Below are 13,746 nucleotides of genomic sequence, written 5' to 3'. Positions count from 1 at the left end.
GAGCACGTGGTGCGGAGACAGATTCTCGCCACGCCACCTGGTAGGAGCGACCTGTCAGGTAGGACGCAATCCAAGCGTGGGCCGCGCCGGAGATGCCCAGCTCGGAGAGGGTGGAGAGGAGGATCTGATGGTTCACAGTATCAAAGGCAGCCGATAGGTCTAGAAGGATGAGAGCAGAGGAGAGAGAGTTAGCTTTAGCAGTGCGGAGCGCCTCCGTGACACAGAGAAGAGCAGTCTCAGTTGAATGACTAGTCTTGAAACCTGACTGATTTGGATCAAGAAGGTCATTCTGAGAGAGATAGCAGGAGAGCTGGCCAAGGACGGCACGTTCAAGAGTTTTGGAGAGAAAAGAAAGAAGGGATACTGGTCTGTAGTTGTTGACATCGGAGGGATCGAGTGTAGGTTTTTTCAGAAGGGGTGCAACTCTCGCTCTCTTGAAGACGGAAGGGACGTAGCCAGCGGTCAAGGATGAGTTGATGAGCGAGGTGAGGTAAGGGAGAAGGTCTCCGGAAATGGTCTGGAGAAGAGAGGAGGGGATAGGGTCAAGCGGGCAGGTTGTTGGGCGGCCGGCCGTCACAAGACGCGAGATTTCATCTGGAGAGAGAGGGGAGAAAGAGGTCAAAGCACAGGGTAGGGCAGTGTGAGCAGAACCAGCGGTGTCGTTTGACTTAGCAAACGAGGATCGGATGTCGTCGACCTTCTTTTCAAAATGGTTGACAAAGTCATCAGCAGAGAGGGAGGAGGGGGGAGGAGGGGGAGGAGGATTCAGGAGGGAGGAGAAGGTGGCAAAGAGCTTCCTAGGGTTAGAGGCAGATGCTTGGAATTTAGAGTGGTAGAAATTGGCTTTAGCAGCAGAGACAGAGGAGGAGAATGTAGAGAGGAGGGAGTGAAAGGATGCCAGGTCCGCAGGGAGGCGAGTTTTCCTCCATTTCCGCTCGGCTGCCCGGAGCCCTGTTCTGTGAGCTCGCAATGAGTCGTCGAGCCACGGAGCAGGAGGGGAGGACCGAGCCGGCCTGGAGGATAGGGGACATAGAGAGTCAAAGGATGCAGAAAGGGAGGAGAGGAGGGTTGAGGAGGCAGAATCAGGAGATAGGTTGGAGAAGGTTTGAGCAGAGGGAAGAGATGATAGGATGGAAGAGGAGAGAGTAGCGGGGGAGAGAGAGCGAAGGTTGGGACGGCGCGATACCATCCGAGTAGGGGCAGTGTGGGAAGTGTTGGATGAGAGCGAGAGGGAAAAGGATACAAGGTAGTGGTCGGAGACTTGGAGGGGAGTTGCAATGAGATTAGTGGAAGAACAGCATCTAGTAAAGATGAGGTCAAGCGTATTGCCTGCCTTGTGAGTAGGGGGGGAAGGTGAGAGGGTGAGGTCAAAAGAGGAGAGGAGTGGAAAGAAGGAGGCAGAGAGGAATGAGTCAAAGGTAGACGTGGGGAGGTTAAAGTCACCCAGAACTGTGAGAGGTGAGCCATCCTCAGGAAAGGAACTTATCAGGGCGTCAAGCTCATTGATGAACTCTCCAAGGGAACCTGGAGGGCGATAAATGATAAGGATGTTAAGCTTGAAAGGGCTGGTAACTGTGACAGCATGGAATTCAAAGGAGGCGATAGACAGATGGGTCAGGGGAGAAAGAGAGAATGTCCACTTGGGAGAGATGAGGATCCCAGTGCCACCACCCCGCTGACCAGAAGCTCTCGGGGTGTGCGAGAACACGTGGGCAGACGAGGAGAGAGCAGTAGGAGTAGCAGTGTTATCAGTGGTAATCCATGTTTCCGTCAGTGCCAAGAAGTCGAGGGACTGGAGGGAAGCATAGGCTGAGATGAACTCTGCCTTGTTGGCCGCAGATCGGCAGTTCCAGAGGCTGCCTGAGACCTGGAACTCCACGTGGGTCGTGCGCGCTGGGACCACCAGGTTAGAGTAGCAGCGGCCACGCGGTGTGAAGCGTTTGTATGGTCTGTGCAGAGAGGAGAGAACAGGGATAGACAGACACATAGTTGACAGGCTACAGAAGAGGCTACGCTAATGCAAAGGAGATTGGAATGACAAGTGGACTACACGTCTCGAATGTTCAGAAAGTTAAGCTTACGTTGCAAAAAATCTTATTGACTAAAATGATATAGTACTGCTGGCTGGTGAAATAGGCTAGCTAGCAGTGGCTGCGTTGTTGACTTTGTTTGAAAGTGTAGCTGGCTAGGTAACCTCTAACTGGCTAGGTAACCTCGACAATTACTCTAGACTACACAATTATCTTGGATACAAAGACGGCTATGTAGCCAGCTAAGATCAAACAAATCAAACTGTTGTACTGTAATGAAATGAAATGTAATACTACCTGTAATACTACCTGTGGAGCAAAGCGGAATGCAACTACTCGCTCCAAACCAAACCGGAAGTGCGTATCGTAGAGGGAGAGGCAATAGAAGTGTTGTTTCTTGTATTATTGTCTTTTGTGTCTTTAGAGGACTGCTTCACCTTAATGTCCCCTTTCCCTTTTCTTCTGTCCTTATTTTGTCCCACTTTGTCCCTTCTTCTCTTCTGCCAACTAGACACTCCTTGTTAGCTAGCTAGCTTCTTTCAGGAATGTGTATATTCAATATACAGTTGAAGTCGGAAGTTTACATACACCTTGCGCAGCGTGGTAGGTGTTCGTGATTTTTATTAGATCACAAAACACTCGAACAAAATAAACAAGAGGGAAAACCGAAACAGTTCTGTAAGGAGTATAAACTATACAGAAAACAACTACCCACAAAACACAGGTGGGAAAAAGGCTGCATAAGTATGACTCCCAATCAGAGACAACGATAGACAGCTGTCCCTGATTGAGAACCATACCCGGCCAAAACCAAAGAAATACAAAACATAGAATGCCCACCCCACATCACACCCATCACACCCCACATCACACCCACATAACACCCTGACCTAACCAAATAGAGAAATAAAACGGCTCTCTATGGTCAGGGTGTGACAAGTTTTCAGTTTTCAAAAGGGTTTTCTAATTATCAGTTAGCCTTTTAAAATTATGAACTTTGATTAGCTAACACAACGTGCCATTGGACAACATGCCATAGGGTTTCTGGCATGATGGTGTTGATGTGAGCCATGACCAGCCATTGAAAGCACTTCATGGCTACCGACGTGAGTGCTACGGGGCGTTAATCATTTAGGCAGGTTACCTTCGCTATCTTGGGAACAGGGACTATTTTGGTCTGTTTTAAATATGTAGGTATTACAGACTTACAGGAAGAGGTTTAAAATGTAATTGAAGACACTTGCCAGTTGGTCCACGCATGCTTTGAGTACACGTCCTGGTCATCTCTTTGGCCTCGCAGCTTTGTGAATGTTGACCTGTTTAAAAGTCTTGCTCACATTGGCTACGTGATCACACAGTCGTCCCGAACAGCTAGTGCTCTCATGCATGCGTTAGTGTTGCTTGCCTCAAAGCAAGCATAAAAGGTACTTCGCTTGTCTGGTCGGCTCGCGGCTGTGTTTCCCTTTGTAGTTCATAATAGTTTTCAAGCCCTGACACATCCGACAAGCTTCAGAGCCGGTGTAGTAGGATTCAATCTGAGTCCTGTATGGGGGCATAGCGGGATTTCTGATAATAGTCCGGATTAGTGTCCCGCTCATTGAAAGTGGAAGCTCTAGCCTTTAGCTCGTGCGGATGCTGCCTGTAATCCACGGCTTCTGGTTGGGAAATGTACGTACGGTCACTGTGGGGACAGTGACTGAGGTGGTATAATACTCTACAATGCTATTGGATGAATCCCGGAACATATTCCAGTCTGTGCTGGCAAAACAGTCCTGTAGCATAGCATCCATTTCATCTGACCACTTCCATATTGAGCGTATCACTGGTACTTCCTGCTTTAGTTTTTGCTGGTAAGCAGGAATCAGGAGGATAGAATTATGGTAAGATTTACCAAATGGAGGGCGAGGGAGAGCTTTGTATGCGTCTTTGTGTGTGGAGTAAAGGAGGTCTAGAGTTTTTTCCCCTCTGGTTGCACATGTAACATGCTGGTAGAAATGAGGTAAAACCGGGCTCCTGAGTGGGGCAGTGGTCTAAGGCACTGCATCGCAGTGCTAGCTGTGCCACTTGAGATTCTGGGTTCGAGTCCAGGCTCTGTCACAGCCGGCCACGACCGGGAGACCCATGGGGCGGTGCACAATTGGCCGGGTTAGGGGAGGGTTTGGCCGGCAGGGATGTCCTTATCCCATCACACACTAGCAACTCCTGTGGCGGGCCAGGCGCAGTGCACACTGACATGGTCGCCAGGTGCACGGTGTTTCCTCTGACGCATTGGTGCGGCTGGCTTCCGGGTTAAGTGGGCATTGTGTCAAGAAGCAGTGCTGCTTGGTTGGGTTGTGTTTTGGAGTTTGCGTGGCTCTCGACCTTCGCCTCTCCCGAGTCCGTACGGGAGTTGCAGCGATGAGACAAAACTGTAACTACCAATTGGATACCACAAAATTGGAGAGAAAAATGGGTCAAAATAAAAAATTATTATAATAATAAAAGAAATAAGATAAAATGGATTTAAGTTTGCCTGCATTAAAGTCCCTGGCCACTAGGAGCGTCGTTTCTGGATGAGGATTTTCTTGTTCGTTTATGCCCTTATACAGCTTGTTGAGTAAGGTCTTAGTGCCAGCATCGGTTTGTGGTGGTAAATAGACAGCTATGAATTATATAGATGTGAACTCTCTTGGTAGATAGTGTGGTCTACAGCTTATCATGAGGTATTTTTATCTCAGACGAACAATACCTCGAGACTTTTTTAAAATTAGACATAGTGCACCAGAAGTTATTGACATTGAGCTCTTCATTAAGGCCATTCTACTGACAATGTTTGTCTATGGAGATTGCATGGCTGTGTGCTCAATTTTATACACCTGTCAGCAACGGGTATGGCTGAAATAACCGAATCCACTAATTTGAAGGTGTGTCCATATACTTTGTTTTACATATAGTGTGAATCAAATCAAATCAAATGTTATTTGTCACATGCACTGAATACAAAAGGTGTAGACTTTACAGTGAAATGCTTACATACAAGCCCTTAACCAACAATGCAGTTTTAAGAAAAATAAGACTTTATATACATACCGTACATACACACGTGCAAGCATATATGTATACAAATAACACTTTAGAGCCCAAGCCCCTATGGTTAAAAGCCAAGGAGCAGGTTGAACCTTCCTTTTCTACTTGACTGGCCGGTTGAACTGCTCTCCCACATCACTAAGTGGGTTTTCTCTCCACTCCTATAGTTCGACATTCAACAGATTTATTCAGCTCTCCACATGACAGATTCAGTGTGGCCTACTTCATCAATTAATTCAGTGCGCCCCTTCCACAACCCACGCACTCATACCAAATCCTCTCTCTCTCTCTCTCTCACTTACTCACACACACATCAACCCAGGTTTGTTTAACTGTGGTTTATTGAAAGCTGCTGTGAGTGAGAGGTATAGGCACTAGGACACTTTCCCCCCTCTGTAATATTTCACCGGCCGCGACTCCCCCACCGGTTATTGCAGGGGCTTACATGTGATTTGTCTAAGGTCGTATTTTACTCCAACTAACCCGACCAAACCTAACATTTCCTCTATCCAGGCGCCTGTCTCAGAACCCCGGCACATTTGGTGTGTGTGTGTGTGAGTGCATGCGGCCGTGTGTGTGTGTGTGTGTGTGCGTGCTTGTGTGTGGGTGCGCGTGTGCTTGTGTGCAGGTTTGTGTCTCTTGGTGTGTATGTGTGTGTGCTACGTGCGTGTGATATGTGCATTTAATTGAAAACACTCTTGGTGTGTGTTTTCAGTGTGCAAAAGCCTTCTGCGTGTAATGATTCCTAATGTGTATTACAACTTCTAATGTGAAACAGCCTTAAGTGTGTAATAGTTCTGAGAATGTAACCATGTCACCATCTTCACTTTTTTATCGTCTCCAGTGTGTAACTACTGTCTGGTTATGTGCGTAATAGTCCCTATATGTGTCACTGTCCTGTTTTGTGTGTAAGTGTGTAACTATCCCCAGCAAGTTAGACTTCCAGATGTGAGACTGCCTTTTAGTGGGTGTGTAAAAGGTACTCTTTCTTGTATCAGCAGATTGTGAGTCATATTGCAAACCAGTGAAAGGGAATCTGAAGATCAACATGAAGAAATACTGCAAGAAAGACTATGGTGAGTGATTGAACAGACGAATACAGCCTATTTATTTATCCAACATGATTGGTGAATATGGTGACAAAAGAAAGTACCCATACTGGATCAGTGAATTATAACAGTGAATTACCAACCCAGCACTCCAAAACATGATTGTTAGTAGCTATATTTTATTATGATATTATATTATGTTATTACTGGCTTTTTTGCTGAATAGTATTTTCAATTAGTTTGTCATTTTTGTTAGTACTGTACCTGCATCAGTTGTAATGGTTGGTTTGTCTGTGTGTCTCGTCAGCGATGCAAGTCAACGTGCTGGACATGGAGACGGTGGGCGACTGGGCCAAGTTCTCTGTCAACGTGGTGTCTGTCTACAAGAGCCGTGGAGAGCCACTCAAACGGGGCGACAACGTCCTGTGGATCCACATGAAGGACCTGGCTTGCAAGTGTCCAAACATCCAGATGAGCAAGCGCTTCCTGGTTATGGGCACTAGCGAGACCGGGCCCGGGGGTTCTAGGCCTGGGGGGCCCAGAGCTGGACCAGGGGCCGTAGGGGCCACTGCGGGAGCAGAGCGGATAGGGCTCCTGGCCGATAAGAACAGCCTGGTCATCCAGTGGAGAGACATTTGGACACGGCGCCTCCGGAAGTTCCAGCGCAAAGAGAAGAACGGCAAGTGCAGCAAAGCATGATGGGAGAGAGAGCAGCACCCCCCACCCATACTCCTACCCCCCATGACCCCTTCCTAGCTCTCAGCTAGTTCACAAACACGACCCCACCCCCGACCCCCTAAAAACCCTGAACCCCAAAGCGGGGACACTGCACATTACAGAGACTGCATGTATTTTGGCTGTTTTAAGGACCACTTTGTGTATATTGTATAACTATTTCATTTTTATTTCCTGTTTTACTCATGGGACTCTAATCTATTGGTCTGCCTTAAAAAGGGACCATTAAAAAGGGTACGAAATGACAACGACAGCAAAAATGTCCACTCACAACTCCCCCCCCCCCCCTTCAGACTGCTTTAGTCCCCCCTCCTGTCACCATGTGTTTTGAAACTATCAAAGCTCACATTTCAGTTTTTTTTTACCAGGAGTATTTATGAAACTCAGATAATCAGAGAGAGAGAGAGAAAGAGACAGATTTTTTTGCGTTGTCGCAAAATCCCCCATGCAGGCTGCAACCAATGAAAAGAAAAACTGCACAACCTCCAGCTCGTCTGCCTACTCCACCACTGTTTCTCTGTCTCTAAACCCCCACCTTGTTCTACGCAACTGAGATTACTGGCCTAGAGAGGCCATTTTGTCTTGTACTCTTATTCCATATGTAAGATATGTAGACATCAACTCTCTGCAGTAGCATCTCTGGACCAGAACCCCACAATGGCTGCATCCTCATCCACAGAGGATCGTCACCACAACAAGGGCTGTCCCCACAGGGGCCTTCTCCACCTCCAAACCTCACTTTTACCACCACTGCCATTGCAGTACATATATGACTTCAGACAGAGGCACCTGCTCGACTCAAGTCTACACGCCACAGCTGTTGACAATGACCCCACCGCTCACTCACTGGTTCTACAGATCCAGTCATAGACAGACAGTGACGCTGCTTAGAGACCGACTAACTCTATACCCTAATAATGTTTCTCCTTTATTCTATACTCACGTAATTCTGTTCTCAGATTCCCATAACCCCCCCCTCCCCCCCGCCAGCCCTCACACCACGAGCAGGAAATTGAACCATGCATCATTATCTGACTCAAATATATATATATAATTTTTTTAGAGAGAGACTCCAGCAAGGTGGAAAGTCGCCAGCTTCAGACCAGAACAATACCCAAAACCTCAGGAGGATTTTATGCATAATGTCTTCCAGTATTTGTTGATAAAAAGGTCCTGCACATGCCATTGTGTGACCAATATTGTTTATTATTTCTGTCTTTGTCTTTTTCTACCACTTTTGACGACGTGTCCAATGACGGACTAGTGATCGCTTGCCAAAAGAAGAGCTCAAAACAAAAAGTGCCATTTCACGAAGAACAGAAAACGGTTGGATTTAGCTCTACCTTTTCAACTGTAGCTTATTGACAAAATTATTGAGTCCGGAAACTTCTAGGCTACATGTTTTTGTACATTTGCATGTTTGTGGTTTTGCTTATTGTAAAAAGTTACAATAAGCAGAGCAAGGAATTAACAAATGTTAACATCACAATCCAGAGGAAACATTCTTAGTCATCTTGCCGACATACCCCTCTCTTCTTTTGCCAATAATGCATCGGCCTGTTCCTAAATTTAATCAAGAAAATGAGAAAATCAGGCCAGAAACGAAACCACAAAGGAACGTCTGTTTGCTCTTAATGCTGATGTTTGTCTTTGACCTTACTGCATTTATTTAAAAAGAGAGTACAACGTAAAGACATTGCTAAGGGGTCATTCTAGCGAGCAGTAATGTAATGCTAGCGATTGGTTGGCTGCAGTGCTATGTTTGGTTTGTCACATTTTCAAGCCCCTCAGAAGTGTCTCTCCCTCTCTCCTTGTCAGGCCTCTGTTCCTTTCTCTTCTGTAACGTGTGTTTCTGTGTCTTAGATACGTGACAGAAGTCAGCTGCAGTCCTTAAGTGGTGTAGGTCTTGTTTTCATTTGGAGTTTTTCACACTGACTGTACAAACATGCAGGCTCTTTCCATGCAGGTGAAAGCTATGCTCCCTTATTGATGTCATTTGTTAAATACCCTTCAATCAGTGTAGAAAGGGTAAAGAAGGATTTTTAAGCTTTGAGATAATTGACACATGGATTGTGTATGTGTGCCATTGAGGGTGAATGGGCAAGACAACATATTTAAGTGCCTTTGAACGGGTTATGGTAGTGGGTGATAGACGCACCTGTTTACATGTGTCAAGAACTGCAACGCTGCTGGGTTTTTCATGCTCAACAGTTTTCCGTGTGTGTCAAGAACGGTCCACCCCTCAAAGGACATCAAGCCAACTTCATACAACTGTGGGAAGCATTGGAGTCAAAATGGGCGAGCATCCTTGTGGAACTCTTTTGACGAATGGAGTCCATGCCCCGACGAATTGAGGCTGTTCTGAGAGCAAAAGGGGGTGCAACTGAATATAAAAAAAAGTGTTCCTAATGTTTTGTACACTCAGTGTCTATAAATGAGACGATGTCAACTGTAAAAACCACATACAGACACATGGTATGATTGTACTTTCTTCTGAGATCATGTTGTTGCAGCGGAGAATGTTTACTAAATATTGTCCAAAAAAACTGAATGTATTTAGCATTTGTTCACACAAATTGTGTCTCGCTAGACCAGTGCTTCTCAATTATTTTCTGTTACGCCCCCCCTAGGAAGAAGTAAACATTTCGCGCCCCCCCAACTCTCCGCCGCTACTGTAAATAGTATCATTTGTCTATAAAATTGTTACACCTCTGCATAACATTGTATCCTTATTAACATTAAAGAAAACCAAAAAAGAAAGTAATATAGATCAACTTACAACAAAGAATAACTTTATTAACATTGTTTTTTAGTCTGTAACAGAAAAGACTTAAAGTGCATCACTTTGCCTGAAAAAAATATAAAAATTCAAGCCTTATTTAAACTGTAAACATTTTTTGACCATTAGATACTGAAAAATAAAATTAAATATAATCAATAAATGATAATAAATTCAAATTGATCAGCAACATTAACTCAGGAGCACAATATATGAAACACTTTAACTTATAAAACAAAAATGAATAAAACAATTTGTGCTGATTTTTTTTATCAAAATGAGGAAGTCAGGATTAATGGCTACAATGAGAACGTTTTGCAAAGCGGGACGATTGTTGGCAATATTCGCCACATTTTCGCTGAAAAACCCAAGCGGCTTATCAGCGTGATTGGGGTGTAATGTCTTTAAGTGATGCCTTCATTTATTTGGCTTCATGCTGTCCGCTGCCAACATTTTTAGACACAGTAAACATACCGGTCTTTTCTCCTCTCCCACCGTAGTCACAGTCAAGCCAAGCGCTACATACGCGTCGTCATATTTCCTCGTCTTAGCTTTCGTGAGACTTACGTTTGTCTCATTATCTCCGTCTCTCTCCGCCTTTCTTTTCATCCCTGTTAAATATTTTTCCATGGTGTCTTTTAAGGGTTTGTTATCTGCACTTCATATCTCCTGCTCTGTGCTGTGTGCTCTTGTTCGGTGCAAAAAAGAACTACTCCCTGCAGCAAAAAAAAGCATGTTCCCCGGGGTCACACGCGCCCCCCCTGGCATCGCTCCGAGCCCCCCACTATTTGAGAAGGACTGGGCTAGACTAAGTTTTATGGGTAATGGTTGTGGGTCCTCCTTCATACACTATATATACAAAAGTATATGGACACCCCTTCAAATTAGTGGATTTGGCTATTTCAGCCACTTCCAGGGCTGACGAGTGTATAAAATTGAGCACACAGCCATGCAATCTCCATAGACAAAAGGGCCTTAATGAAGAGCTCAGTGACTGTCAACGTGGCACCATGATAGGATACCACCTTTCCAACAAGTCAGTTAATCAAATTTCTGCCCTAATAGAGTCAACTGTAAGTGCTGTTATTGTGAAGTGGAAACGTCTAGGAGCAACAATGGCTCAGCCGAAAGTGGTACGCCACACATGCTCACCGAACGGGACAGCCGAGTGCGGAAGCATGTAACGCGTAAAACTTGTCTGTCCTGGGTTGCAACACTCACTACCGAGTTCCAAAGCAACGTTGGCACAAGAGCTGTTCGTCGGAAGCTTCATGAAATGGGTTTCCATGGCCAGCCGAGCAGCCGCACAGCACACAAGCCTAAGATCACCATGCGGAATGCCGAGTGTCGGCTGGAGTGGTGTAAAGCTAGCCGCCATTGGACTCTGGAGCAGTGGAAAAACGTTCTCTGGAGTGATGAATTACGCTTCACCAAAAGACAGTTTGAAGGATGAATCTGGGTTTGGCGGATGCCAGAAGAACGCTACCTGTCCCAATGCATAGTGCCAACTATAAAGTTTGGTGGAATAGGAATAATGGTCTGTTTTTCATGGTTCGGGCCCCTTAGTTCCAGTGAGGGGAAATCTTAACTCTACAATGACATTCTAGACGATTCTGTGCTTCTAACTTTGTGACAACAATTTGGGGAAGGCCTTTTCCTATTTCAGCATGACAATGCCCCCGTGCACAAAGCGATGTCCATACAGAAATGGTTTGTCAAGATGGGTGTGGAAGAACTTGACTGGCCTGCACAGAGTCCTGACCTCAACCCCATCAAACACCTTTGGGATGAATTGGAACATCGACTGCGAGCCCGGCCTAATCGCCCAACATCAGTGACCTCACTAATGCTCTTTAGCTGAATGGAAGCAAGTCCCCACAGCAATGTTCCAACATCTAGTGGAAAGCCTTCCAAGAAGAGTGGAGGCTGTTATAGCAGCAAAGGGGAACCAACTTCATATTTATGCCCATGATTTTGTAATGAGATGTTTGACAAGCAGGTGTCCACATACTATTGGTCATGTAGTGTATGTATCAATGTTTGCGTCCTACGATGTTAGTTCAACATTTGTGTAGCACAGTGCTCTGAAAACCTATCCAAAACAAATCCATAACCAAAGTGAACTAGGTTGTTTTCCGTAAATGTTGGTGTAATATGTCACTATATTTCTTAGAACAGTAACGAGGTCAGACAGAACCACTGACATTTCCAAGTAGAAGTAAAGGAATTCCCAGAGATGGAGTTTCACAAAAATGCAGACCCAAATCATCTGATTATTCATGTATTGCCGTCCATGACAAGCTGTCAAACAGGTGTTGCTACAGTAGCCACTATTTCCTGGCCTGATATATGGGGATGGCGTTGGCAGGTTTGATGGATGTCCAGAACCCCTCTCAGACTCAACCCGTCACTAACCTGCTTCCTCACAGCACTGTCTACAGTGCCTAGCTGCTCAAGTATGAACTTCAACACTTCATCATATTGCCTGGTCCCTGATCTGTTTGTGCTGTCTTGCCAACTATTTGCCATAGGAGTTGGCAAGACCCCACAAACAGATCTGGGACCAGGCTATAAATCATATCCAGCATGGCAAAAATCACTACACTCAGTTTCCATTTTCTTCCTCTTTGATCTGTGCCACCCTGAATATTGGACGAGAGATACTGTAACAAATTAAACCCTGCCGATGTTTAGAAATTGAAACGCACCCCTCGTGAAAGCGATTTTGCAGTCTTCATAGGGTGAGTCACCCCGTTGTTTTACGATAACAAGCCCAACAGCTTGGTAGTGGAACCGGGGTCATAACTCGCGCTCTTTGTTTTCCTTTGGCACTATTTATAATGTCCACGGGTAGGTGTGTGTGCGTGTGAGAGTGAAAGAGAGCGAGGGGGTGTGTGTGTGAGCGCTTAAAGGGAGAGTGAGAGAAAGTGTGTTTGTGAATGAATGGGTTCGTTAGTACCTTGAAAACAATGAGATTGTACACACAAATGGAAAGTGAGGAAAAGTGAGTTAAAGTTAAAGAGGTTGAAGGAGAGCGTTTGCCCATTGAGTATAATATGTAAATATGTACTGAACTGCCACTACCTTTTTCTGTCATTGTCTTTGCAAAGCCAATTCTTGACCTAACAAGCCGGAGAGACAAACTAAATGATTATACTTACAACATTTAGGTACATATCCAAGTCCAAAATGATTGTGACCACAACAGTAGACCTACTGCCACCAGGTGTTATTTAAGCAATAAGGCATTAAAGGGTGTGGTATATGGCCTATATAACACGGCTAAGGGCTGTTCCAGCACGACACAACGCAGAGTGCCTGGACACAGCCCTTAGCCGTGGTATATTGGCCATATACCACAAACCTCCCAAGGTGCCTTATTGCTATTACAAACTGGTTACCAGCGTAATTACAGCAGTACAAAGAAATGTTATGTCATACCTGTGGTATACGGTCTGGTATACCACGGCTGTCAGCCATTCAGCATTCAGGGCTCGAACCATAAGACTACTTATGAAATATGTGAAATCTTGCTCAAAAAGCAGGGTCATTCAGTGAAATGCTGCCTCCCCCTTCCTCCTCGTGACATTCTGGCCACAGAGTTACAGTATGGTGCACTACTCACACAGACATTGTCCACCTGCCTTGGGGTGTTGCCTTCCGCCCCATGCACCCCCCTTTCATCACTCGTGTTATTATCAAGTCTTCCTTATACATTTTCCTCTGATGCAATGACCACTGACTTTAAATAGTAAATGACAAATAAATGATTAGTTAATTAAATATGTATATTGTCTGTCTTTGTTGGTGCAGCCGAGGTAAATGCAATGCTGTCATCTCAGCCCAGACCCAACAGTCATGTGCTCTTATACTGATGACGGATTCCTTTCTGATTTTGGGTGCTGCACGGGGCTGACCATGAGGGGGAGAGTCTGCGCCTGCATCCTGCTCTGGTGTTTTTACTCAAAATGTAGAAAGAAGGGTCAGACTACAGAAAGTGGGAAGACCAGGAGGGATGTGGTCGGGAGAGGCTGGGTGGCTCCACATCCAATGCACAGCTAGAGCTGAAGCTTTGAAAATAAACAGT

At 45.4% G+C, this 13,746-nt stretch overlaps 1 protein-coding gene across 3 annotated transcripts in view; it reads left to right on the top strand.

The window, feature by feature from the left end:
- LOC139541977 (netrin-3-like) overlaps nucleotides 1-13,442 on the top strand; it is a 102,391-nt gene extending 88,949 nt beyond the window's left edge. For 2 of the 3 annotated variants that reach the window (XM_071346924.1, XM_071346923.1), the window contains exons 6-7: nucleotides 6,095-6,172; nucleotides 6,453-13,442. In XM_071346924.1, the coding sequence (XP_071203025.1) occupies nucleotides 6,095-6,172; nucleotides 6,453-6,844 (470 nt within the window). In that variant the 3' untranslated portion in view covers nucleotides 6,845-13,442. The remainder of the gene's footprint in view (nucleotides 1-6,094; nucleotides 6,173-6,452) is intronic. The other variant, XM_071346925.1, reaches the window with a different exon arrangement.
- Nucleotides 13,443-13,746: the final 304 nt, after the last annotated feature.

Source organism: Salvelinus alpinus, chromosome 17, assembly GCF_045679555.1.
Source record: "Salvelinus alpinus chromosome 17, SLU_Salpinus.1, whole genome shotgun sequence".
NCBI lineage: Eukaryota > Metazoa > Chordata > Actinopteri > Salmoniformes > Salmonidae > Salvelinus > Salvelinus alpinus.
Note: the sequence above shows the minus strand (reverse complement) of the source record. Positions and strands in the feature narration are given on the sequence as shown.